This window comes from Pseudorasbora parva, chromosome 17 (genome assembly GCF_024679245.1).
Source record: "Pseudorasbora parva isolate DD20220531a chromosome 17, ASM2467924v1, whole genome shotgun sequence".
NCBI lineage: Eukaryota > Metazoa > Chordata > Actinopteri > Cypriniformes > Gobionidae > Pseudorasbora > Pseudorasbora parva.
In genome coordinates this window covers 18,770,799-18,796,690 of record NC_090188.1, presented here as the reverse complement: position 1 = coordinate 18,796,690, position 25,892 = coordinate 18,770,799, and the positions used below count along the sequence as shown (strand labels likewise).

The 25,892-nt window shown below is 37.5% G+C and overlaps 3 protein-coding genes across 4 annotated transcripts in view; 2 read left to right on the top strand and 1 right to left on the bottom strand.

Annotated features, from left to right (window-relative positions):
* csgalnact2 (chondroitin sulfate N-acetylgalactosaminyltransferase 2) overlaps window positions 1-6,897 on the top strand; it is a 12,590-nt gene extending 5,693 nt beyond the window's left edge. Inside the window, exons 4-8 of the mRNA XM_067421441.1 lie at window positions 917-1,018; window positions 1,694-1,875; window positions 2,211-2,305; window positions 2,404-2,485; window positions 5,506-6,897. Coding sequence (XP_067277542.1) covers window positions 917-1,018; window positions 1,694-1,875; window positions 2,211-2,305; window positions 2,404-2,485; window positions 5,506-5,798 — 754 coding nt within the window. The 3' untranslated portion in view covers window positions 5,799-6,897. The remainder of the gene's footprint in view (window positions 1-916; window positions 1,019-1,693; window positions 1,876-2,210; window positions 2,306-2,403; window positions 2,486-5,505) is intronic.
* A 669-nt stretch (window positions 6,898-7,566) lies between these two features.
* On the bottom strand, window positions 7,567-16,530 carry sec23ip (SEC23 interacting protein). The gene is made up of 18 exons (XM_067421757.1): window positions 16,332-16,530; window positions 15,106-15,611; window positions 14,359-14,566; window positions 14,068-14,261; window positions 13,882-13,971; window positions 13,312-13,432; window positions 13,124-13,213; window positions 12,857-12,998; window positions 10,354-10,562; window positions 10,092-10,189; window positions 9,776-9,943; window positions 9,591-9,686; window positions 9,330-9,503; window positions 9,060-9,215; window positions 8,804-8,906; window positions 8,372-8,557; window positions 8,111-8,276; window positions 7,567-8,030 (listed from the first exon to the last, which is right to left on the bottom strand). Exons 1-18 carry the CDS (start codon window positions 16,462-16,464, stop codon window positions 7,949-7,951), a joined length of 2,922 nt encoding a protein of 973 aa, XP_067277858.1. The 5' UTR covers window positions 16,465-16,530; the 3' UTR covers window positions 7,567-7,948.
* Window positions 16,531-17,193: 663 nt separating this feature from the next.
* mcmbp (minichromosome maintenance complex binding protein) lies at window positions 17,194-25,879 on the top strand. Of its 2 annotated transcripts, none has more exons than XM_067420773.1 (16): window positions 17,194-17,377; window positions 17,541-17,626; window positions 17,973-18,113; window positions 18,268-18,306; window positions 19,055-19,148; window positions 19,289-19,417; window positions 19,542-19,696; window positions 19,946-20,043; window positions 20,119-20,288; window positions 21,096-21,219; window positions 21,450-21,567; window positions 21,691-21,856; window positions 24,271-24,404; window positions 24,974-25,138; window positions 25,312-25,400; window positions 25,487-25,879. In XM_067420773.1, exons 1-16 carry the CDS (start codon window positions 17,320-17,322, stop codon window positions 25,611-25,613), a joined length of 1,893 nt encoding a protein of 630 aa, XP_067276874.1. In that variant the 5' UTR covers window positions 17,194-17,319; the 3' UTR covers window positions 25,614-25,879. The 2 variants fall into 2 exon arrangements, with proteins under 2 accessions (XP_067276874.1, XP_067276875.1); XM_067420774.1 differs by having other exon boundaries at window positions 18,265-18,306; window positions 19,055-19,147; window positions 19,294-19,417.
* The last annotated feature ends 13 nt before the right edge of the window (window positions 25,880-25,892 follow it).

The following is a 25,892-nucleotide window of genomic DNA, read 5'->3' as shown; positions in this document are numbered from 1 at the left end:
TCAGTGTTTAGATTTGAAGTTTTGTCAGTTGGTCAGTTTGAACAGTCTTGGCTCATCTGAACATTCCGTCAATGAAAGTCAATGGGATTTTTCCGAGTTTTGGGAGTCATTTTTAGGAAAACCGTGAGTCGGATCAGTTAGAAAAGATATAGCAACTCGAGTCAGAACAGTCTGAGAGTCTGAGCCGAGTTTGGAGTTTGAGGAGTTAAAGCTCTAGGAGGAGTAGCAGTCAGAAATTTTGACTAAGAAAAATAATAATAAGTTTAAATAGGATTTCAGTAAGTTGGCTCTTCCAAGCCAACTTAATAAGTTTAAATAGGATTTCAGTAAGTTGGCTCTTCCAAGCCAACTTAATAACTAAGCTCTGACACACACACAGAAAAGTGAACGATACTGTTGGTCACTTTCAGAAGTTGTAGCGCTGCTTTCTTTTCCCAGAGAGAATGTGAAACACGAATGGTTTAATTCTCAGTTTTTAAATAAAAGTTTTTATATAATTTAAATCGATTTTACAAAGTAATTGCACTGATTACACAGAACTCGCTTTCAATCCGAGCTTTCTGATGGTCACCATGGCGGATTCACGTTTACCAACTAGAACCTGATGCAAATTCTATGTGGCAATGTGCAAGATCTTTCGCCCTCATGTATACAATGTCACGTAGATTCCTATTGAAATGCCGGGATTTTTAACTATTTCAACAAGCATGTAAAAAAGAGATTCTTGGGATTCTCATGTCTGAGAATGTGTTGTTCTTGCCTGCTGCAAATCATATAGATGAACTTCTAAAGATGTGGCGGATGCAGCATCACAGAGCCAGATGTCACACAGTTTTACAAAGGAATGTTTTCCAGTAGAGTTTTCTCTTTGGAAGTTTTGGAAAGGTTGTGGTCAGATGGTGTTTTCTATGTGCAGGGAGGTTTGCATACAGCAGGACAAGCGAGTGCATCTCACAGTGGTGTATTTTGGTCAGACGGGCTTGCAGGAGGTGAAGGCATCTCTGAAGAAAATGTCCAGGTTTGAGCTTTGCAAATGTTCTGTGATACTGCATGTGCGTCACTGAAACATTCTCTGTTTTGCCAACATCCTGAATGGAGGAAACCCAAGGAAAAGGAATTTGCTGTTTACCCATCTTAAAGAGAGAGTTCACCCAAAAATGAAAATTTCTCTCATCATGTACTCACCCTCATGTTGTTCCAAACCTGTATGCGTTTCTTTATCTCTATAAATGATTCTATATTTTGAAGAGTGTTGACCAGGCAGTTGATGGACCCCATTGATTTTCATTGTAGTTTCTGTAGTAGTAGCTACCGTCAACTGTCTGTTTACCAACACTCCTTAAAATATCTCCTTTTGTGTTCTGCAGTAGAAAGAACTTCATTCAGGTTTGGAATAACATGAGGGTGAGTAAATACTGACAATTTTCACCAAATCAGCATATTAGAACGATTTCTGAAGGCTAATTCGGAAGACTGGAGTAATGATTCAGATTTACGAGCACATTAATAAATTGCATTCAAAATAAATTACCATGGAAAACAGTTAATAATTTTTTTTACTGTAGTTCCTATATTTTTTTTAACAAATAAACCCAGCCTTCAAGCAAAAGAGACTTCTTTCAAAAACATTTAAAAATCATACCAACCCTAGATAAAGTTTTTTACCTACACTGTTATTCATGATCCTTTCTAGTGAGGAGAACTTCAGTAACTACACTCTGATCCCTGTGGATGAGGAGTTTTCGCGTGGCCGTGGTCTGGACATCGGAGCTCATGCGTGGGAGAAAGGGGGTGACGTGTTGATGTTCTTCTGTGACGTTGACATCTACTTCACTCTGGAATTTCTTAGTACCTGTCGTCTCAATACAGCTCCAGGTTTGTCATCTCAACATACATTTATAACTGAAAATTAATTCACCCATAATAACTAGAAAAAAAAACACTCCCATTTTCTCTAATTTTCACTTTTTGATTGCATTATGTGTGTGTGTGCGTGCGTGCGTACTGTTTCAGTTTGTTTTCAATCCAAGCAGTTATAACATTAGTTATAAGAGGATATGTAAAAAAACAAGTTCCTTTTAGAACTTGTTTTATGCATGTTTGACAGAACAGTAAAAATATCCTCTTCAAATATCATTTTTATACTTAAAATATAATCCTCTATGTAATTTTATAATAATAATAAAACAGTTTTTTTTCCTCCCTTGCAGGAAAACGAGTTTTCTATCCAGTGGTTTTCAGTTTGTACAATCCAGCTATAGTTTATGGAAATCTTGAGTTTCCACCCCCCATTGAGAATCAGCTGGTATGTAACCAAGATTTTGTATGCAACTACATATTTTTTAGAACGTATGACTTTCTAGTGATCCAAAGGGAAATAATACAATTGTATGCTGTTTATAGATTCATAAAAAAGATGCTGGATTCTGGAGGGATTTTGGATTTGGAATGACTTGCCAGTATCGCTCTGACTTCCTTAGCATTGGTAAGTTATTGTGGACATTTAGATTGTCGGAAATAGTTCTAATAATAATATTATTTAGGGTGACCTTTGTTCCATAATTCTATTCAATTTATATTATATATATATAAAACAGAAATCATTTTAATATGCTGATTTGGTGCTCAGGTAACACTTAAAGGGATACTTCACCGCTTTTTCATATTAACTATGTTATTCCCTTAACTAAAACAAGTTGATAGATATCTCTCTCATCTGAGTGAGTGCACTTAATCTCTCTGACGCTCTCTGAGATCAAGTCAAAAGCGACCAAACACCTCCACCTGAACGATCAAGTATGATGACAAAATAAAACGTGGCACTTTTCTAAGCAGATTAATAAGGAGAACTATAATGTATGGTGGAATAGCACTTCTGAGAGTATTTCGACTCAGCGCAGTAAAAAGTCCCGGCTGAAATATCCTCTGTCACATCTCCCCCTCCCCCCTATTGACAGAAATGGGAGAGGGAGGGGGAGATGTGACGGAGGATTTTTCAGGCATGACTTTTTACTGCGCCGAGTCGAAGTGCTATCCCGCCATACATTATAGTTCTCCTTTTTAATCTGCTTAGAAAAGCGCCACGTTTTATTTTGTCACCATACTTGATCGTTCAACTATTCGTGTAACTGTATTTAAATAGGGGAAACGTGGAGGTGTTTTGTCACTTCTAACTTGATCTCTGTTTGGTACCATAGTGAATGAACTGGGCTTAGTGGGCTAAGCTAAATGCTATCAGATCGTCACCGCGCGTCAGAGCGATTAACTGAGCACGCACTGAGATGATGAGGTGTGTATCAACTCGTTTTAGTTAAGGGAATAACATAGTTTAATATGAAAAAGCGGAGAAATATCACTTTAAGTTTCCAACGTTGGTAATAATAGCAAATATTTTTTGAGCAGCAGTTTAGCACATTAGAATAATTTATGAAGGATCATATGACACTGAAGATTGGAGTAATGATGCTGAAAATTCAGGTTTGCCATCACAGGATTAAATTACATTTTAAAATGTGTATTAAAATAGAAAGAAAAAAAAAAAGTGTATTGATATTTCTCAATATTACGTCTTAAAGGTGTCCTAGAATGAAAAATTTAATTAACCATTGCATAGTTGAATAACAAGAATTCAGTACATAAAGTAGTAATTTGACTAGGCATTATCAATTTGTTTTTTTTTTAGGCTACTGTACAAACAACATATTTTTTGCTAACGTTACCCAGTTAGCTGTTTAGAGTTTGTGATTTAAAGTGTTAGGGGTTACAGTTTTGACCCATAGACCAGATATGCGAAATGAAGACCAGGAGTCAGGATGTTCAATCATCGGAGATAATTTTACTGAAGAATAGTTTGCAGTTTCATCAGTAGAGTCAGCTTCAGAGTCTCTCAGGGCGGTGTCAGGCCAGACTCTACTCTACACAAATTACCACACCAGTTATACCAATTTCAAGGGCATGATTTACATCATTACAAACACGTGGAATATAACTGATTGGCATTAAGTCTAAACAATGTGTCACGCGAGAATAGATAGGAGATGTTGTTGTTGTTAATCAGGATGTATACATCAGACAATCCCAAGATTGGGGTAGTGTTGACTTCAGGGGAGTCCTAGAAAGACGCCAAGAGGTCTAGGGTGTGAGAAAAGCGGTCCAATCCAGTCCATAGACCTGCACAGAACATGTAACACACACACACAAGACTCTAGGGCACATCTCTCCTCCAAGGTTAGCGCAGCAGTGAGCTTATCAACAGGACAAGATATCAACACCACATGACAAACAAATCTCCAAAAAGAAAAGTAAAAGACTAATGTCATCTACCTCATTCTATAAAGAAATATAAAGACAAAAATGTACTTCTATCAATGGGAAAAATCACACTATATAAAAGGGGAAGAAATCACAATTGGGAGACTCAAATCCTCCCACCCCTTTCTGTCCTGGGGTTACTAACAACAGGCAGGATTCACCTCTTGGAAGTTCTAACTTTCTCTCCAAGGCCCTGTTGGTCAGGACCCAGAGATAGAGGTCAGGCTATCTATATCAGGGCACATAGATAGGGGTCAGACTGTCTTTGTCAGACCGTCTCTGGAAAGCAAATTAGACACCATACAGCAGACATAGAGTCAAAATCATATTAAATAATAGTTATGTGTATTAATGATCAAATAAAATTGATTGTCAATAATTCATTATTTTGAAAGGATAATAACTTATTATTTAATTCATGAGGTTATTAAAAATCATTCAAAAGGATAAGATGCATATGATGAAGATGCATATGATGAAGAGGCAAGGGTGTCGGCCCACTCCCCCCTTCAAAAGTGAGGAAGCTATCATTGTAAAAATCAAATGGTGACGCATTACAGTGATTTAAAATGCTAAAAACAAAGTTGTGACTGCTGACGAAATGAGTTAACGTGTAAAGTTAATGTTAAATGCTAGTTCACATGTAGGCTGAAGTTATAGTACTGACTTTACGTTTTGGAGGTCTTACTGAAAATAAAGACTAATTTTATTTAGTCGTCCATTTCCAATCTCAAAACAGTTGGTTGTTCCTCAAAATCTTTATCTTCGTCAGAAACAGAATCAAACATAAGGGTTGGATGCATAATCTCTCCATGATTGACAGTATATGGTAGATGTGCTTCTGTCACTGAACTGAGCCGCAGTGAAACAGCCAATCAGAGCCTAACTCCACAATAATATTCATGACCCTTCCAAATAAGGCAAAAACAGAGCATTACATCCTAGGGACAATTTCTGGGGTTTAACGTGGACCTGTAAAACCGGATCTGGATAATTTTAACCCTTAAATAAGTCACATACCATATATGTAGATATCAGAGAACAATTTAAAATATTGTTTCAACTCATTCTAGGGCACCTTTAAACAATAAAAATATTTTTTTTCCCTTCGTAAAAGAATGTGTGCATGAGAACATTAAAAAAAAGGCATCAGATGTTGTTTGATATAAATAAACCCACTTTGTTTTTCTCTAGGAGGATTTGATCTGGAAGTGAAAGGCTGGGGTGTAGAAGATGTGCACTTGTACAGGAAGTACCTACGGAGTGATCAGATTGTGATCCGGACCCCTGTATCAGGCCTCTTCCACATGTGGCACGAGAAGCTGTGCGCAGACGAGCTGACCCCAGAACAGTACCGCATGTGCATCCAGTCCAAGGCCATGAATGAGGCGTCACACTCTCACCTGGGCATGCTTGTGTTCAGGGAGGAGATTGAGACTCACCTTCGAAAGCAGGCCTACAAAACTCAGAGCAAACCAGCAGAATGAATCAACAATTCAGCAAGGAGCACAACTCTGTTGATAGCAACAATGAAGAAATAGGTCAAAATGTTTTTTGTTTATTATTATTTGAACTGAAGTCTTATCTTAATAATTATCCTAGGACTACAGAAGACTTTATGACAACAAAGAAGACTAAATGTTGCATGGTACTGATTGGTACTACATAAACCGTTTACACCACTGATCTGTGTTCTGGAATAGGTTGCTTTAATGCAGATTTAGGTTTAGGTGTTCAAGCACTAAAATGACTTTTGGGATTTGCAGGAATTTGTTGCAGAAATTGTCTTATTGAATTGAATGCAACAGCTTGCAAAAAAAATGTTTTATACAAATGATTTGCACAGTTCTGCTTGTGATTTATAAATAATGGGCATTGAGGAGACATTCCATGTGTAGAGCATGTCTTTTGTTTTGTCATTAATTGACAGCCATGTTACTTTTTTTCTGTTCTAGTGGTGTCAAATTGATGAATCGCATAAAAGTTTGTAAATATGTATTGTGTGTGTGTGTGTGTGTGTATGCAGTATATACACAAACTTTTATGTTAGATACAATTGATTTCACGGCACTAATGATTTCTGTGATGTGACAAAAGGGAGATGTGTAGCTTAAAGGGACAATCATCCACATATGGATGTAGGTAAACTTGCCATGCTGGATTTGTACTGTAGGACATGTTTCTGCTGGAACAGTGTTCAGACTTTTACCCAGCCTTCCACATATTTGCTGTGCGAGAGCATAGACCTGATATGCATTTTGATGCATGCATCAAACTTTTTTACTTTGCACCATGTGTGAGGACACTGGTTAGTGCCATAGTGTTATCTGTCAGGGGGTAAACAGGCTCTAAACATACAATGCTTTGGCTCTGCAACCACTTTGAAATTAATCTGTGGTATAAAGTAAATGTTACAACCCCTACAACATTTCTGATTGTTGTTGAGGACAGAATGTATTAATTCCACTTAAACTAGTAGGCAGTTTAACAATAACCATTACTATCCATTGTAGAGCCTCAAATTGATCAGGATGTTGAGTTCCATTGCTCATTTTCTAAAACAAATAAAAGAAATACAACAAGCTATTTTTAAAGATGTGTGTGTACTATCACAGATGATTCGATTTCGATGCTACATCGAAATCAACAGAAGCTCTCACAGAACTTCTGGGAAGAAATGACTGTCAGGAGTTCTGTCATAGATTTTGCTTCTAAAACATAAGCTTATGTGCCAGTAAATTAACCTGACAAGCCAGGCCCACATCAAGATGTTAGGTCTGGGAACTTGCCATTGACAGAGGGGCGGGATAAATGGTTGTCTTTCAAACTCCCTCTGCACGTGGTTGGATGGCGCTACAACCAACCAGAGCAACGTGAAGCAGAGCTAGTTGATAGATTAAACGTTCGCCGTATCCGGTCGGCAAAACTCAGAACACATCTTCCCTTCTTTTCAGTGCCGTTCTTTCCTCAAAGAAAAGTTTAACCCCAAGTCTTTCCAGACTGCCGTTCGCCAGCTTCTTTATTTACAAGTAGCACGCGGAACCTCCGCAAATCTGCCAGCATTATGTTAAGCCCGCCCACCGACTCTATACACAATGTGATTGGCCTGACCAGTTTGGTTTCTAGACTTGCTAGACACGCTGCAAATTAGATTTGCTGCTGCTAGGGTGCATACCAGTAAGTATCAGTTTACTCAAAAATACGGTACAGAAGATAACTTTAACATGGGCTAACAAGCCAGAGCAACACATCAACTACTAATAGTTCAGTTTATTATATCTTCATGTTGTTGTTTTTACACAGCATAGTTAATATTTATTTTCTAACTCTAGATATATTTTCTGTTAATACCATTTGATTCCATTTGCAATTGCACAAACATTTGCAGCTCTAGAAGCTATAAAATGTTATTTTAAACCATTGTAGTGGTATTGAAATCCACTATTCATTTCTTAATTTAAGACACATGGAATAATACAAGTGTATTCATTTTTATACAACAGACTACAGGAAAATAAAAGAAAATAATAAAAACAGCTAGGACAGTCCCAGTTGAAGAGTTGAAAACTGTTTAAAATATTTATTTATCTTCAAAGGAATATGATTTCTGATGAATGAGTTTTAGTGACCCGTTACATCAATGCACTGGCTGATCTGGCCGTACATCCATGGTCTTATAAATTTCCTTGAGAAGAAGCAGAGCTGTATCTTCAGATTCCCTGAAGAAAGAGACAAAAGAGTCTATTGTATTTCACAAAATTACAGTAATATAATTACATTGATATGGAAGATCACATACCAGTAACACAAATGACTTTGGAGTGCAAACAGGTATTCGTTAAAGCTCTCGATGGGTTTCTCTTGCAGGACATAGTCAATGCGATTCCCTCCATTCAGAAGGCCCACTTTTACTCGTGTCTCTTCTTCCTTCTGAGGCTCCGGACTCTCAACCATCTTACCCTCCTCTGCAAACAAATATTCCGATTTTGATTCAGTTTGCACTGAAAGTGTGCACAGTGAACAGATTAGGCTAAGAGGATATGCATTGTGGGTGACTCACCTTCCCCTTCCTGCATTTCCTCTTGAGCTTTGATCTGACTGGCGACCATGGCGAGTTGTTCGTGCAGTTGAGCAGAAGAGGTGTGAGCACGGGCAAACTCATTCAGAGTCTGCCAAGCACTCTTCAGTGAGCTGATGAAGCCATGCTTTAGGTCAGAGCCCATCCTGGATAAACTCTCTTTTAATTCTGGATGCAAGACAACATTTTTTTATCATATCACGTACTCAGAAAACCAAGAAAATTAATGTTTTTTATTATAAATTACAATAATGCTTTATTTTTATTATAGTTTACTTGTTTTTTGCTTTATCAACACCAGAAACTTTTTCCTAGACAATTTACTCATTATTATATATTTAAAATAATAATAATTCATTATTTAAATATATATTTTTAAATGCATAAAATGCAAAGAAATTGTCTAATACATACCGAGATGAAGCCTCTTCCTCCCTTTATGATGAGGGATCAAAACCGGGTCCAGTTCAATGTCTGGTAAGATCATGGGTTCGATTCTGTATGCAACTGGATCCAGCTGTGAGCACAGTATCATTCATGTATCAGTGACAGCTAGTTCCAAATCGTGTTGCTCATTATTCATCATTTACACTGACAATTTAGTCGTAAACCACATGATTTCCATCAGATGCAGCTGTAGAGAAGCAATAGACAAGCTAAGACAACTCACTGGATGGTAGATATTAAAGAACCCTTTGCAGGTAGGAAGCTGGTAAGACTCTTCGATTTTCTCCACCCCTCGCACCGTCAGAAACATCCCGATGGGAGAGCCAAGAGCAAAGAAATTTACTGGTTCAAAGTCCAGAGGATGATAAACCACAGACACCTGGAGGAGAACATTCAAGAGTGCGGAACATGTTCACGTTTCAGACCGACAATCAGGTTCTGACAAAATTCCTTGGTCCATAGATCAATTTGGGATGGTGTATTTGAGCTTTACCTGTCCTGTGCCTATTTCGAAATAGTTGTAATCTACATGGATTGATGACATGTTCCTTCCCACTGGCGGTTTGCTGATGGCAGGATCTGGTGTGGGCTCTGTCTGGATGGGAGGTTGGGTCTCCTTCGGTTCCTCTTTTTTTTCCGCTTTCTCTTTCACAGCCTTTCGTGCAGCCTGTCGAAAAGAAAATGTGTTTCAAAGCATCACATCAGAATGGACAACTGATAACCTGACGCAATATTAACACAACTGAAAATTTGCCTGTTTTGCAGACTTCTCCTTCACAAAGTTGGCAAGTTTTTTACGTGGCCCCAGAGGAATACCCATTTCCTTTAGGTCATCTATCGTGCACAACAGCTGCAAATGAGATAGAGGAATAGCAGTGATGAGTTGCTTATTGCTTTAATATAAAAAGGTGTAAACAAAAAAAAAGTAAAGGCTCTCACCAGAGATTCAACATCTATCTTCTCAGTTTCAAAGGTGCTTAGATACTCAGACAAACTCAGCATCTCCAGAACAGATGACAGGTTGCCAATCTCCTCTTCCTCTTCTTTGGCCTCTTCCTCAGCAGCCGCTACGATAGGCACTTCATTTGCCTGTACGACGGGACTTACCTACAACAATTAAAATAAGGTAATCTTAAATACCCTCAGATGAAGGTTGTGTTTTTTTTAAGGGATGCCATTAACAGAATGTCATATTTTATTATACTACTTTAATGAATGCATTTTAAGAAAATCCTAATCCAAAATGTATTGATACCTGTTTCACATTAGGTGGAGTATTTCCATTGGTTACTAGACCTGATAAAGGTGAGCATATCTTCTGATTGGACAGCAAGTCAAAAAGTATCAAAGAACCTATAGATTAGGGGAAATAATAAATTAGAGGAAAATTGTAATACTAATATGAATGAATACCAGTTCAATACATGTAAATAGTGCATCAGTTTAGTTCAAGCTTTACCTTTTAAATGTAAGACCATGAATCAAAGCTAAAGCATGTAAAAGGAAAGTATTCTCACCCAAGCTGTGTCCAGCCACGGACACTCTGCCTTTAAAGTCTGGGTTCCTTTCCATGAATAGTGCATGCAAGCGGTTGATTTCAAAAGCCACGGTGTCCATAATTGTCTGGCAGTAGGTTGGACTGTTGTAGAAAAGCACATCTAGGAGGGTTTCATTAGTGAAATGACGCAAACGACCTGTGCTGGGCAAAGTAATCTTCTTTATCCTCCTACATGATTCAAAACATAAAAGACAGAAACAACTACATTAGAAATCATTTCCGGCAGAAATGTATAGATTTCAAGTTCATATCAGCACCAATTTTAATAATCTCAACAAAAAACAAGTTTGTTAAAAAAAAAAAAAGTCTTCTAAACTTCCAATTTCTGCTTTTTTTTCTCAGAGATGTTGTTGATCGAAAATAGAGTAAAAACTAGCCTAGAAATCTAGACGCACCCTAGCAGCAGCAAATCTAATCTGCCGTGAGTTTCGTCTAGCAACTCTCAATACACTTCTGAGCTGTAAAAACCAAACTCTGGTCAGGCCAATCACATCGTGTATAGAGTCGGTGGACGGGGCTTAACATAATGACGGCAGAGTTGCGCTTGCGTGGTACTAGTAAACACAGAAGCTGGCGAACAGCGGTCTTTCGAATAAGCTTTAAATCGCGACTCTGGAAGACTTGGAGTTAAGCTTTTCTCTGAGAAAAGAACAAAGAACGCACTGAAGTCATTCTTAAAAAGGGAAGATGTGTTCGGAGTTTTGCCGACCGAATACGGCGAAAGTTAAATCTTCACGTTTACTAGCTTCGCTTCACCTTCATTGCTCTGGTTGGTTGTAGCGCTATCCAATTGAATCCAAAGGGAGTTTGAAAGTTTTGAAACAACCGTTTATCCCGCCCTTCTGATTGAGCCCTGTTAATGGTGAGTTTCCAGACCAAACATCTTGATGTGGGTCTGGCTTGTCAGGCTAAGTAAAAACACCACTATTGCGAAATATTATAATTTTATATAACTTTTCTATTTTTTTACATTATAAAATTCAATATGCTGTTTTGTTGCTCAAGAAACATTTCATATTATTATCAATGCTGAAAATGGCTGTGCTGCTTTTTGGTTGTGATACATTTTTTCCAGGATTATTTGATGGATAGAAAGAACAGCATGTAATTAAAGTGGACATTTTTGTAACATTCTTTATCGTCACTTTTGATCACAATTTGATCAAAACTATCTCTGGCAGACACCCACAGAATGTAACGCACTGATATGACAAAACCAGATTAAGGGCCCTGTTTTAACGATCTGAAACACAAGTGTCAAAGCGCGAAGCGCAAGTAACTTTGTGGGCGGGTCTCGGCGCTGTTGCTATTTTCCCGGCGGGATAAATGGCTCTTGCGCCCGGTGCAAATCTAAAACGGGTTGGTCTGAAGTAGCTTTATTATTCAGGTGTGGTTTGGGCGTAACGTGAATAAACCAATCAGAGCGTCATCAAACATTCCCTTTAAAAGCAGCTGCGCAAGTTCCATTATGGATTGCTATTATTATGGCGTATTTACCAGGCGCACGCCAGGAGCGGTTCACAGCCAAGGAGACTGATGTTCTTGTAAGAGCAGTGACAGACAGAGAAGTTGTGTTGTATGGGGAAACCCAAAATAGCGTCGGTTAAACTGTTTTTTCAGTTTTTCAGTCGATTTTTTTTCTTGACGGACAAACCAATTTGTCAGATGTCCTTATATACATATATGTCTTGCCACTATTGGGCAAACGGGTCTGATTTATGATTTGCAAAAATAACTGTTGCATCTGTGTAGATTACATGAGCAAAGTGTATGCGTGTGTGCACGCTATACATTATGGTCAAGCATGCGCCCTTAAAATAGCATAATGAACAACGCGCCACTGACTTTAGACTAGGTTTTTTCTGGTCAGTGGCGCAATTGTTTAATGGAACAGCAAAATAGCACCAGGGATTGTTTGCGCCGGAACACGCCTCCTTTTTTGCGCTGAACCGCCCAGGGAGCGCAAGTTCATTCACTAGTTTAGCGACGTGCTTCTGTGGAGGGAAAAGCGCGCTTTGTGCGGGTGCAAAATAGGAATGACATGCGTCGGTGTACAAAGTCAATTGCGCTGGGCGCAAGATAGGGCCCTAAGTGTCTGTTGCTATCTTTTGGTGCGGTGTGAATTGGCCTTAAAGGGATAGTTCACCCAAAAATAAAAATTTGATGTTTATCTGCTTACCCTCAAGTGTACATCTAGGTGTACATCTTGGATGCCCTGGGGGTAAGCAGATAAACATCAGATTTTTATTTTTGGGTGAACTATCCCTTTAAGGCATCCTTTCTGAATAAAACAAAAAAGACCTTTTGATCAGTAATATATATTTTGAACAGAATTGACAATATATTATATTTGTGTTTTAATTATTTGTGATCATCACAAGCAAAAATACAAAAGTTTTAGGTCTAATATAGAGCAGCCAAGTAAGACTTCTTCTGAATGTGGCTGAGCATTGTGTCTCTACCTGTCCACCCCTGTAGCGTCACCGTGTAGAGCCGTGTGCCAGTGCACAGGCAGAAACTCCACACGACTAATGACATGGTCATCACGAGCCTTCTTAAAATGACTCTGCAACAGCTTCAAGGACACACTACGGAAGTCATCCACTGTAAACACAAACGCAGTTTAACTGAACAGATGCGCAACTGATCCATTCGAGAATTCACATAAAAACAGATTTGTTTTTCCTGAAACTGTATTCATCAGGAGACTAAACTTGCGTAACACATACCACACTCCACCATGCTCCTAAACCTCAGATCACAGACAGGGCCGATGCCATGCACCATAAACACCACATGATCCACCTGAGGCATCTCACCTAGACAGGAAAAGACCATTTTCTTCAGTGATTCTGCCATGTTATGCATTCACCTTTAAATAATAATTGAGAACAATAAGAAAAAAAGACGGAACTACCATCAGGAACATCATCTTGATCATCGTCCACACCCCTCTTGACAACCCGAGGTCGGGTCTGACCGTCCTGTGTCGTGCCCCACTCATCAGGCATGGCAGACGGCTGAAACTGCACAATCACCTGAGAAAACAACCAATCATTTAAGCTACAAGAAAAAGTGTTTACTATATCTAGTGTCTATTCTAAGTATACGTTTGCACGAAAACAACGTACTAAAAACAGAAATCTTTTGTGGTTTTCGTGTATAGGCCAAAACAATCCCCATTCACACAGATCAGCAGAAACGACTAAAAACGCTTTATTATGCTGCAAGGCCAGTAGTTGGCGATGTTACTTTGTAAAGAAACACTATGCACTTATAGACAGAACGCATGCTCATGATGTCATCATTTTCACATTTTTGTAGTTTACTTTACACAGACGTTTTTTATCATTTTGAAAAACTTGCACTTTGACACCCATCCCCCAAAACGCCATTTTCGTGTACATAAATGACCAAAATGCATACAAAATTGTTAGTTGAAAACAGTGTCATGTAAACTGTTTTAGAGCATTTTAAAAAGTTGTACCTTTGGATTGTGCATCACGATGGTCTCGCCAGATGGGAATTCCAGTCGTCGATGCCACTGATTAGTGGTAACAGCTTTTTTATATTCGACCTGTTTACAGCAGACAACATTGTGCAGTTAAAATGACATCATAATAATCAGCTTTCTAAATACTGATGAGAACAAAAAGTAAAGGGGAGCACAAACCTCCAGTTTCTCACTGAATTCTTCTGAATACGGGATGAAGCGACTGTCTGCGTCCCCTTTGTAGAACCAGGAACAGCGTCGGACCTCGGTGGGCTCTTCCTCCCAGTACACGGAGGTCCGTGTGCGGTCGTACAGCTGCACGTCATAGCGCCCTCCATCCGTACAGACAATCACATTCTCTGGATCTGGCTGAACTGAAGCAACAGATTGCGATGTGACTATGTTGTGAAATAGACTAAGAGTGGCCACATGCTCTTGGAATGTTTTTGATTAAAACACTCCCTGTCTTACCAGAGTTGAACGTCTCTTCCAAGCGAATAGAATCCAGAATACTAAAGGGAAGCCAAACCATCTTTGCCTCCACTTGTTTACAGTAGAACCAGTGATGTTGGACAGGTTCATAAACATTATATGTGTATGGCACCATTGAGTTAGCAGGGACTAACGGTCCAGCCATGCCAGCCGTTGGAGGGGGCGGTGGAATCTGTGTTGGGGGAGGCTGGGGAATAAAGTACAAAAATGTTATAAAATATGTCAGGTTTCTTATACATGCTTAAAAATACAAATTGATTATCCTTAAACTGGCTTTTTTATGAACATTATATAAAGATGCACACATATCAATATTCTGGTTGATACAATTCTGATATTCTATTATTTTTATGTTATAGCTGACTAACTCTGTCCAAATAAATGTTAAATAAAATAATGAAGTGAATTTAGTTATTACAACATTAAATTTTATCAGTATTTATAAGTAAAACATTAAAATTCTGTTTTCAATAACTGAAATAAAGCTAAAATATATATATTATATATATATATATATATATATATACAGATGAAATAGGAGTGAAATAAGTTATTTAAAATTTTAAGTTTAAGTACTAAAATTAGTGGTACAAAGGATCAATAAACTCACAGTTCGGAATCATTTTTCAGATAAGCAAAAAAAAAAATTGGTTAATGTCTTTATTTTTTTATTACTACTTAAAGACCAATTTAAGTTGAAGACAAAGACGGCATTACATTACTAACCTTTGTGAAAGCTGTGGGTGAAGTCTGGAATGATGGAGCAGGTGTCGCCTGAGAATAGGGGTTTAGATTCTGGGGTATTTGGCTAGGGGGCTGCTGCTGTAATTCAGGTGCCATGAGATAGGGACTAGCTTTGCTACTGGCAGCTGTGTGACGGTATGGATTATAGGGCTGCTGGGAGTTCTGTGGAGGAGGGGTCGGTGCATTAGGTGGGGGAGTGTATGAACGCACAGGGGTCTGATTAGCAACACTGCCATAATGCTGAATGGTGTTTATGTGAGATATTGGCGGGTTTAGAGGCAGACTAGCTGCAATGGATAAAGGCGATGGGCCTGCTGTTGATGGAACGACAGTCGCGGGTGGAGGAGGGCATGGCTGTTGCCCAATAGAGGCAAACGGGTCACTGCTGTTGGTGGTACTTGAGAAATAACTGAACGTGGAGGCCTGCGGAGCTGTTGATGACGTCTGGCCAAGAAAACTGTCTTCTTCTCCAACTTCACTGGCATCATCTTCACAGAGGATGACAAAGAAATGCACAGCAAATGTATAGTTTATAGAATTAGTATACAATATTAACATATATTAGTATTTGTAATATTATTAGTATAAAGAAAAGCACAAGCTTAATATAATTGGTTAGTTAGAATATAAGAAAAAACATGTTATAAATGCTAAGCATATTATTGTCTTAATTTTAAATAAATAAATAAAGAATGTACTCAGGCAATAACAAATACTGCCATAGAAACCCTCACAATGAAAAAAAAATACAAATAATTTAAAATATATATATATTATTTAAATTAATATCCATTGGTAATGTCCTAAAGTTTTGGTGTGATGACAGGTGGTTTTAGGGACAGTGAGTGACAATGCAATGCACTCATAATTTGAGAGTTATGTTTTTTGAGTTAAGAACATAGTAATGACAAATGATTAATTTTACACTGAAAATGTTACTGTTTAGTATATATTTTGCGCCGTATATAAAAGTGTGTAACGTCAACTGTTCTTATTTACTAATCAAGAATATTTTAAAAAAAAAATGCATAAAATATTTGACAACAATAAAAACGGTTAATTCCGTTTACTGGATTTAAGAATAAAATAATCTTGTAGAAAACATGAGATAATTATCAGAAAAGAGCAGAGACCTTTGAGCTAAAAAAAGAGGAAAGCTAACATCACTAGCTACTAAAGCAGCTCATTTGAAGACTTTACAAGCTCACCTCCGGATAAAACCGCCGGGCCGGTGGCCTGACTGACAGGTAGGAACGGCAGGCTGAAGTTGAACTCCGGCGCTCCTGAAAACAGCAGATTTGCGCTGCTGCTAGGGATGTTATTGGCTTTCCTATCAGCCATTTTCAATCAAATATTACACGTAGCTCGTCCTCCAGTCTAAACAGGCAGAGCTTTTTTTTAACAACACTTCCTGGTTCGTCACTGTAGACGTAAAGGGGTTCTCTGGATTTTCACAGATCTTTGCTTTATTGATAGTTTAAAAGGTTCATACGATAATCCAAATCTGATGCCTAGTGCATGGTATACAGATTTGCGTCACGTTGACGTACAAAGGCAAAAGTAGTCGATTACAAACAACGTTGACGTACTAACCAAGTAGTAGACAACAAACAACGTCAATCATTTAATGTCTTTCAGATCATTTAATGTCTTTCAGTTTTCTTTTTAAAAACAGTTGCGATGGTAGAAAGCAAAAGCACTTTAAAAAATGTAATAAAATGTACCTAAAATATGTACAAACATGCACAACAACTAATTATTTGAATGGTTGAATAAATGCCAAATTTCAAACAGAATTTTATAGAAACTCTGAATTCATCTTGGTACTTGACTAACTTATTTATTATTAATAAAATATAACTCCACGTGACATATTTATTATATAGTTATATATTGTAAATTATATTTTATATATAATTATTTAATATTTACTTTAATAAAATAAAGAATGTTGCACATTGTTTGTAGAAAGTGGTTTGACTACTATGTTTACTAAAGCCACTGTACATATCGGTGAACTACTGTCTAGGCTTCTTGCGAAGTTGGGAACGTGCACCCTGGTCACGTGGTAGTTTTTATGACGCAATTTTCCCGCCACGGTGTATTGTGCGGTGCTGAACTCCGGAACGTGCTTGTTGTGGTTCTGATCAAAGGAGTATTAGTTTTAACTTTTGTGAGTTTCTTAATCCTTCAGCGATGCCTACGGTTCACGACTGGATCAATAACCCACTGGGTGTTGTTGATGGGATGTTCGGTAAGAAGTAGCCGTCAAAATGTTTTTCTTACTAATCTTTTCGAAGATGAGCATTCATCATGTGCCATCATGAGTGTCATTATTTGCTAAGATGTTTATTTACGTTAACTGATGTTAATTATCTTAATTATAAACTACTTAATTATGATTTGTGTTCCTACAGCCCAGAGTCACTCAAGTCCAGACTGGGAGAAGAAAGTTGTGGAGTATTTCAAAGAGAAATTGAAACTAAACGATGCTCACACATGGGTAAGTTAACTGTTAAAATCTTACTTCCTCTGGTGTTTGTGGTATTTTGAAACATTAATAGCTTGGTGCAGTATTCCTGCAGAAGTAAATTAATTTGAGTGCTTATCTTTAGGATAGAGGCCCGTCAACTGTGAGGAGCTGTTTGAATTATTTTGTCTATGTCATCTGTCATAACAATTGTTATGACAGATGACATAGACAAAATAACAATTCATTTGACATGCATACTGGTCTGAGTATATGCACGGGGGTCATAATTATTAGCCAAATGCATACGTTCAATGAGGGAAAAGTCCTCAAGTTCATCTTTTGGACGTTGGTGTAATTCATTTGTTGGTTTCTCTAGGTTCCATCTCTGAATGATGTTCCCCTGCACTACCTGAAGCCTAATAGTTTAGTGAAATTCCGTTGCATGGTCCAAGATATGTTTGATCCAGAATTTTTCATGGGTGTTTATGAAATGAATGATCCCACATCAAACTCTAAGGTAAGTACTACTAACCCTGTCTGATTAAAAATAATTTTTTCCTCAAACACAACAGTGTATAAACACAGTCTATTAATTCTGTTTACCACCTTTGGTAATTTTTAGATAAAATGCTAGTTCGGATAATTTCTAAAGGTGTCCTTACTATCAGCAGGTGAAATGTGGAAAATACAAAGATGTCACAGATTGTGGGGTGAGTAAATATTTTCCTTTTTAATTGATACAGGACACAGTCCAATGCATTTATATATAAGCCTTATATAAATGCATGTTTAAAATCTGGGTAACATTTTTACGGTTAGCCTTAAATTGACCCTGATTTGATTCAGTACAATTTACAGTCACACTTTAGTTTAATTCCAAGCTAACTATTAACTATGACTTATGCTTAAATAAACTCCTAGCTACTGCTTATTAATAATAGCTGTTAAGTCTAGGTATTGGATAGGATTAAGGGATGTAGAATATGATCATGGAGAATAAGGCATTAATATCCTTGTAATATGCATGTTAATAAGCATCTAGTGAGTAGTGAGAATTGGACCCTAAACTAAATTGTAACCCAATTTACCAAAAAGTAAACTTTAAAAAAAAATCTGGTTATATCAGCAAACCATTAACATGAATATTTAAAAAAATATATATATTATTTTTTTACAAAGTAAGTGTGGAAAAGCACTTCTTCTGTGCGTTCTCCTGAAGCTCAAATAGTAGAGCAACACCAAGATCATGGGTTAAAATCCCTATGAACTGAACATGCATTAAATGATAAAAATGTAAAAGAAATATACTTTTTTTTAATTAAAGTGTCTCCACACAGCATATATGTAAATGCCCTCAGAGGGTAGTTGTGAAACTACAAAGTACAAAAAATATATTTTTGTACTTTGGGTCTGGCCAGCTGCTTTTAAATAGCCATAAACAACTGGACTTTATATCAGCAGGTGGTTTTTAACTCCAGAAACACAGTGACGTCAGAGAGACAGACATTTTATTGTGTCCCCATCCCGGGAGAATCTCAGTGGGTCAAGGAAATATCCTTTACATGGAGCAAAGAACTATTTTGTTAACACTTTTTTGAGATTCTATCAGCGTTTTGACAGCATATTATTGGTGGTTCCTCTTGTCCTTATTGACCAATATGGTAGTTCATCTATCCTTAACGACTCGGAACAGCTACGCGGGCATGAGCCAAGCGCGAGTGGTGCCCTCCACTTCCTATGTCCCGAACAGGCATAAACGCAGTTATGAGGAAGATGATGAGATGGACACACAGCCCCAACAGATGAAAGATGTCGGTCAAGGTAAAAAAAAAGTACTTAATCGATCTAAAAAATGTATTTCCAGTTCGTATGTGAATATTTTTAAATCTATCAAGTATATGGGTTAATGTTCAATATTTAAAATTTGACATTTTTCTTAAAACAGGAGCTCAGAGTTCTGCGGAGTCTCATGGGAACATGGAGCCGAAGCGTCAGGAGACAAAAGCCCCCAGTCAGGACTCGTCCCCATCACACTGCACATCTAGTCTGGACCTTAACTTCCCTTTGCCTGCAGAAAAGGGCCCAGCCTGCCTTGTTAAGGTTTAACTGTAACTTCATTTTTAAACTCTTAAACCATCATCTTGACAGACGCTCAATTAAAATGTTTTTTCCTTGTAAGTTGTCATTTTTAATGCATACTTTTTAGACTAACATTATAATCAAGTTGTCTTGAGCAGGCTCATGTTAACATTGTAATTTGCTTGCTATAATATGACGGTTTGCTCCATTTAATTGTTCCCCACCTACACAGACAGCCATGTAAATTCTGCCATCTTCTCTAATTGGCAGGTATATGAGGACTGGGACCGTTTCAAACTGAATGACATGCTGGAAGTATTTGGCATCCTTTCTGTGGACCCTGCTTTAAGTGTGATTGCAGAAGAAAGGTAATCTGCAATCATTTTGGGATGGTTGTAATTGCAAAAGGAGGTTCTCAATTAAACTGTAATTTATTGTTTCAGAGACGCATCTTCACTGCTGGACCCCACAGAAGGCATGGAGACTGTGGAGGAGCAAAGAGTTCACAGCCCGCCTGCATCCCTTGTACCACGACTGCACATGCTGTATGCCCAGCCTCTAGTGCACAACAACCCACTACTGCCCTCTAGTGCCTTGGAGAATAATGGCGACCGTAAGACATAACTAGTGTTACACAGCTTACACAAATGAATATAATGTGGTATATTTTTAGTTTGTAATGCAATGCCTTGTAATTTTGGAGGGGTATTGTACTTCCGCCCTGTAATTAGTCTGTTATAGTATTTAGTAATTATTTGAATTAGTGGTTGTTTTTTTTAGTTGCCATTTAGTTGCCAAAATAATTTAAATAGAATATATATATATATATATATATATATATATATATATATATATATATATATATATATATATATATATATATTCTATTTAAATTATTTTTTTAAAAAGTCTATTTAAATTTTTATTTATTTCAGTTTTGTTCAATTTTAGTACTTGTCTTGCACTTGAACTTATTTTATTTCAGTTCGTTTTCAAAGCAACATTAATCATTTTTTAAGTTTTTTATGTGTACATTTTTCATATAATAATTATATTTCAGTGGTATTTCAATTAATGAAAATGTATTTTAATAGTTTAATAACAACACTGGTGTAAATGCAGTTGAATAGAGCTGAAACTCTATTAATGTTTAATATTAATGATTATATTGACAAGATTTAAAATATATTTTTTTAAGATATTAAAAGATACTGGCAAGATGAAAATCATTGTTCTTCATTTCTGACTATTTACTTGCTAACAATGCTAACACTTTTATTAAGAAATTATAATATCATTTAATCTATATTTGTGGTATCAAAATTGGTAGCTAGAGTTTTTTAATTTTAGTATTGGCATTGACTATAGACATTTGTTATCGGGATTGTTGACTTTGGATGTCTGTGTATGCTGTCTTCAGATTTAAGCAGTGTTCTTGGGGAACTGGCTTCAGTCAGAGCAGAGCTGCTTACCTACCTCACGCATGTCCTGATGGGGGATTCACTCGCTGCAGAGTACCTCATTCTCCATCTCATCTCCAATGTGTACGTTTCTCATTTCCAGTGGTTTAGTAGCATGCAATCCCTGTTTAATTTATGGCACGAATTTAAGCATTTTTATGGTATACTTTTGAAAGTCCTATGCCACCTATTTGCCAGATTTATTAAGATAATTTTCCACTTTAAAGATAGTGACATGTTTCTTACGCAAACATAGTTACCCACAGTCCTTGTACAGACTACACATCACAAAGTTTGCATTGTCTTAATTTTAGATACAGCAGACGGGATGTTCTTCCTTTGGGCAAGTTCACATTGAATCTCAGTGGCTGTCCTCACAGCTCTCCATACACTGAGCATCTCTACAAGGTCATCCAACAGCTTGTGCCATCAGTAGGTCCTCTAGATGTATCTTTGAATCATATTACTTCTCTTATAGAAATGCGTGATTAAATCTTGTAATAACAGAAGCTGCCATTGCTACTACTATTAAACTTGATTCCACTTTCTTGGTAGTCATTCCGACTATGCATGAGCCTGCATAATATGAACAGCCAACGCATGGCGCCCCGGAAAGATTACACGGCTAACCGCCTGGTGAGTGGGATTCTTCAGCTGGCCAACAACACGTCACTGTTGCTGGATGAGACACAGCTGGAGCAGGGCCAACTGGATACCACAGGTGAGAGCACTGAATACAGCAGGGAAAAGTAGTGAGCTGACTAGACTTACAGTAGGAGTCCAAAAGTCTGTTTACGTGAAACCTATAATCCATTTATAATCTTATTTATGGCTTAGTTGGACTGAAAATCAATACTTTTTTTAATAAGAATACTTTTTTTTTTGTTGAGAATTTTAATCATATTAATCCAATTGAAATTTTGATTTTGAAAGTTGTGCTGTAGATCTTAATCCGTTTGACAGGAAAATAATGTGCAATGCAAGCCTTTGAATCTGAGTACTTTGTGATGCATTTGGATTAAAAAATATATTGCACAAATGCACAGTGCTGTGATACGTGTCAATATGCATCTTAGAAACATGCATATGTTTCATTACGTCACGGAGACAGAATATTTGAAACATTTACTAAATAAATTATAAAATCATTATATATTATATTTATTATTATTATTATTATTAAATTAGGCATATTTTTAGGTCTGACATCAAAGCAAAACACCAATTATGCACAGTAAAATTCTCACAGTAGCTTTCACACAACGCATTTAATGCACATTTCAATGAATGGGTGAATAGGATAAGTTTACATTAAATTTCAGAACTTTCAAAAACAACTTTCTAAATCTGAAATTAGATTGCATTAATTAAAAGAAATGAAATTGATCATGTGACTGTACAGGTAGCGGTACTTCAAGATGCTCTTTGTTGAAAAACACGATCATCAGGTTTTACACAAATGCATTTCAAGTGCTGTTGTCAGTGGCAAATTCTGACACATTCTGAAATTCATGTCCATTACTGAATACATAATGTGTAATGCAAAAAAATGCATTCATTCCAAAATTCTGATCTCAAATTTTTGGACTGCAACGTATGAGCAGTAAGTTTAGTGTCTGTCAGGAAGTGGCTGCTTGTGGTTTTGATTTATTCATTTATTTCTGCTTCTAAAAGCCTTTTCTAAATTCATAACAAGATATGCATAGCCTTAGTTATGCCACATTTACACTGCAGTGGTAGCCCTGAAAGCTCTTCTGAAGTGGCATTTAGGTGTCTTTACATATACTGTTTAATGTTGCTCAGAGGTGGCATAAATTTACACAGCAATCGCAGCTATAGTGAGGGAGGAGGTTGGTCAGAGCAAGCATATTTAGTCTTGCCATTTATGTAGCATTGCATTAGTACCCTGAATTTTAAATAGGTACAGAGCAGTCATAAAGTAGCCTAGAAATCTAGACGCACCCTAGCGGCAGCAGATCTATTTTGCCGCAAATGTGGTCTAGCAACTCCCAATACATTTACATTTACATTTATACATTTGGCAGACGCTTTTATCCAAAGCAACTTTCATTGCATTCAAAGGCGCACATTTTACAATGTGTGGGAAGTCAATAGACTTCTGAGCTGGAAAAACCAAACTCTGGTTAGGCCAATCACATCGTGTATAGAGTCAGGGCAAAGAAGTTGAATGAGTCCTATTTCTAAAAACAGTGGAGCGTTCCTTTAACATAATGACGGCAGAGTTGCGGAGGTTCCGCATGCTTTTTGTAATTAAAGAAGCTGGCGAATGGCGGCCTTTCCATTCAGCTTTAGCTGTGACTCTGGAAGACTTGGAGTAAATCTTTTCTTTGAGAAAAGAACTATGAATGGCACTGAAGTCATTCTTAAGAAGGGAAGATGTGTTCGGAGTTGTTTTTATGATATTAAAAAAATATATAATAATATATTTTATTATATTATATATATTTTATTATATATTGTATTATATAATATAATCTCCATAAATCAGCAACTGTGTCTCAAAACAACCTTTCCCAGATTTCTGCCTAATGTGAAGTTAGCCCTGCCCACGATCTCTGCCCTATTAGCATAGATCCCACCCTGGTTGAGCCACACGCACTTTGCCACTACATTATAACTTCTGTTTTTGGCTGTAATAATGAACACAGAGTCTCCATGACCCACTGAGGACTTTCTGGATTCATTTTATTTATGAAGGGAATGTGCTAAAGTAATAGTCAATCAGTACAATGCAGGATTTGCCCAAAGCTGAGCATACTTCGGGCATGGTATACATCTGTGGGGTATTTTTATCTGAAACTTTCGACACATTCTGGGGATACTTGAGACTTATATTACATCTTGTAAAAAGGGGCAAACAATTCCCCTTTAACTTGGATCTCCTTTAGAATTGAGTCTTCATCAATAGTCTTTACATTTTTATGTTAATATCAGTACACTCATCATCCAGCCTGTTGGAGACAGCTGCATGCTAGCTTGAAGGAAGTGTAAACATCCTTTTCTGAAGCAGCTGGAATTTACTTTTAGACTGCATTATTCTGTTCTTCAATGTATTTATCTTGTATGTTGCTCGTAGAGACACAAGGCTTTGTGTAATGTCTGTTCTGGGTGTAGGGGTGCAGAATATCACTGCGCTGGGGAACCTGATCTCCTGGCAGAAGGTTGATTACGACTTCAACTACCACCAGATGGAATTCCCCTGCAATATTAACGTGCTTATCGCATCCGAGGGCCGATCACTCCTCCCGGTAAGAACATCAGGCCTGAGTCTCTTTCAGCTTATTATTATTAAAATGTTACCCACATGTATTTGGGGGTGAATTAGAGAGACCGGCATCTTAATTTCCAACAGGTGAAAATGACTTGGGGTGAATGCCTCTCCACTGGGAGTTGTTTCCATCGGGCATTTGTAAAGACAGCTTAATATTTCCATTACAGTCCACAGGGTTGTCGTCAGCTCCCTGACTGGGCTCTTATCGTGGCTTTGCTGTGATGCTAACAGCCTGTGGAATGTGCTGTGCTATTCCTGTACGTCAGCTCTCTAGTTGCCATGGTGGCAACTACCACAAGAGCATTAGAGGGAGAGGGCAGGACAAGCCATTTATTTAATGGCATGAAGCTCAATACACAGTATTTTACAAAGTTTAAAAAAAGCACTAAAGGTTTATCAGGGGTAGTTTCATGACTCCTTAATGGCTTCTGACATTTCTACGAACGAGAATGTTTAAATATCAAAGCTCAGTCTTTTCGAAAACATGGCACGGTACAAAAAGCAGCATTTAACAGTCTTTGAAGAGATTTTCTTTGCTTTCCTCAGTCTGACTGTCAGGTTCACCTACGGCCCACCCTTAATCCACCAAACCTGGAGGAGTACCTGAGCGCGGTGCAGGTGGCGCAGGTTCCATCTCAGCTCAACAAGTATCGCATCTATCTGAGTGTGGCACGTGCCCTAAACTACACCATTTCGGATGAGATCACAAAGGTCAGGATTTTGTCTCTTGTCCGGGTGTTTGTGATTTTAAATTTCTTTGCTGAATTCAGATCTGCATACTTCTCTTACTATTTCTACCAAAAAAAAAATATGGTAAGAGTAGTAGGTTAATATGATGTTTTAAGTTCAGCACTTGTCTCATGGTTGGTAGTCTTTATCCATAGGCAGTAGAAGAGGATTTTGTAGAAATGCGCAAAGATGACCCTCAGAGTATGTCTGCGGAAGACCTCCATAGGTTGCTGGTTGTTGCAAGGTAAAATTTTAATTACACTTTAACAACTAATCTAGTTCTGTTGACCATAATAAGCTAATTAAATACCAATTTGTATTCTGTTTCAGGTTGCTGTCATTAAGTCATGGGCAGAACACACTCTCTAGAGATGGCTGGATGAAAGCCAAGCAGCTGGAGGTCTTGAGAACAAGTCGAACACAGCAACAGAAATGTGTGAACGGAAACGAGCCTTAAAGTATATTGCTATTTACGTATACTTCAACAGTAACCATACTTGTTAATATTTTGGATTAAAATGCAATGTTTTCATATGGCATATGACTTTGTACAGATCTTTTTAAACTTGTGGGAGACCTTACAGACACTGGTGAAGTAGTTTTTTGATGTATGCATTGTTCAATTTTGATTTTGGTATTTGCATTGTATATTAACATTTATATGCTAATATGTACACTTATGGCACAAGGGTACTGGGGGAAAATAAAGTTTTGAATACTTTGCATATATAGTCTC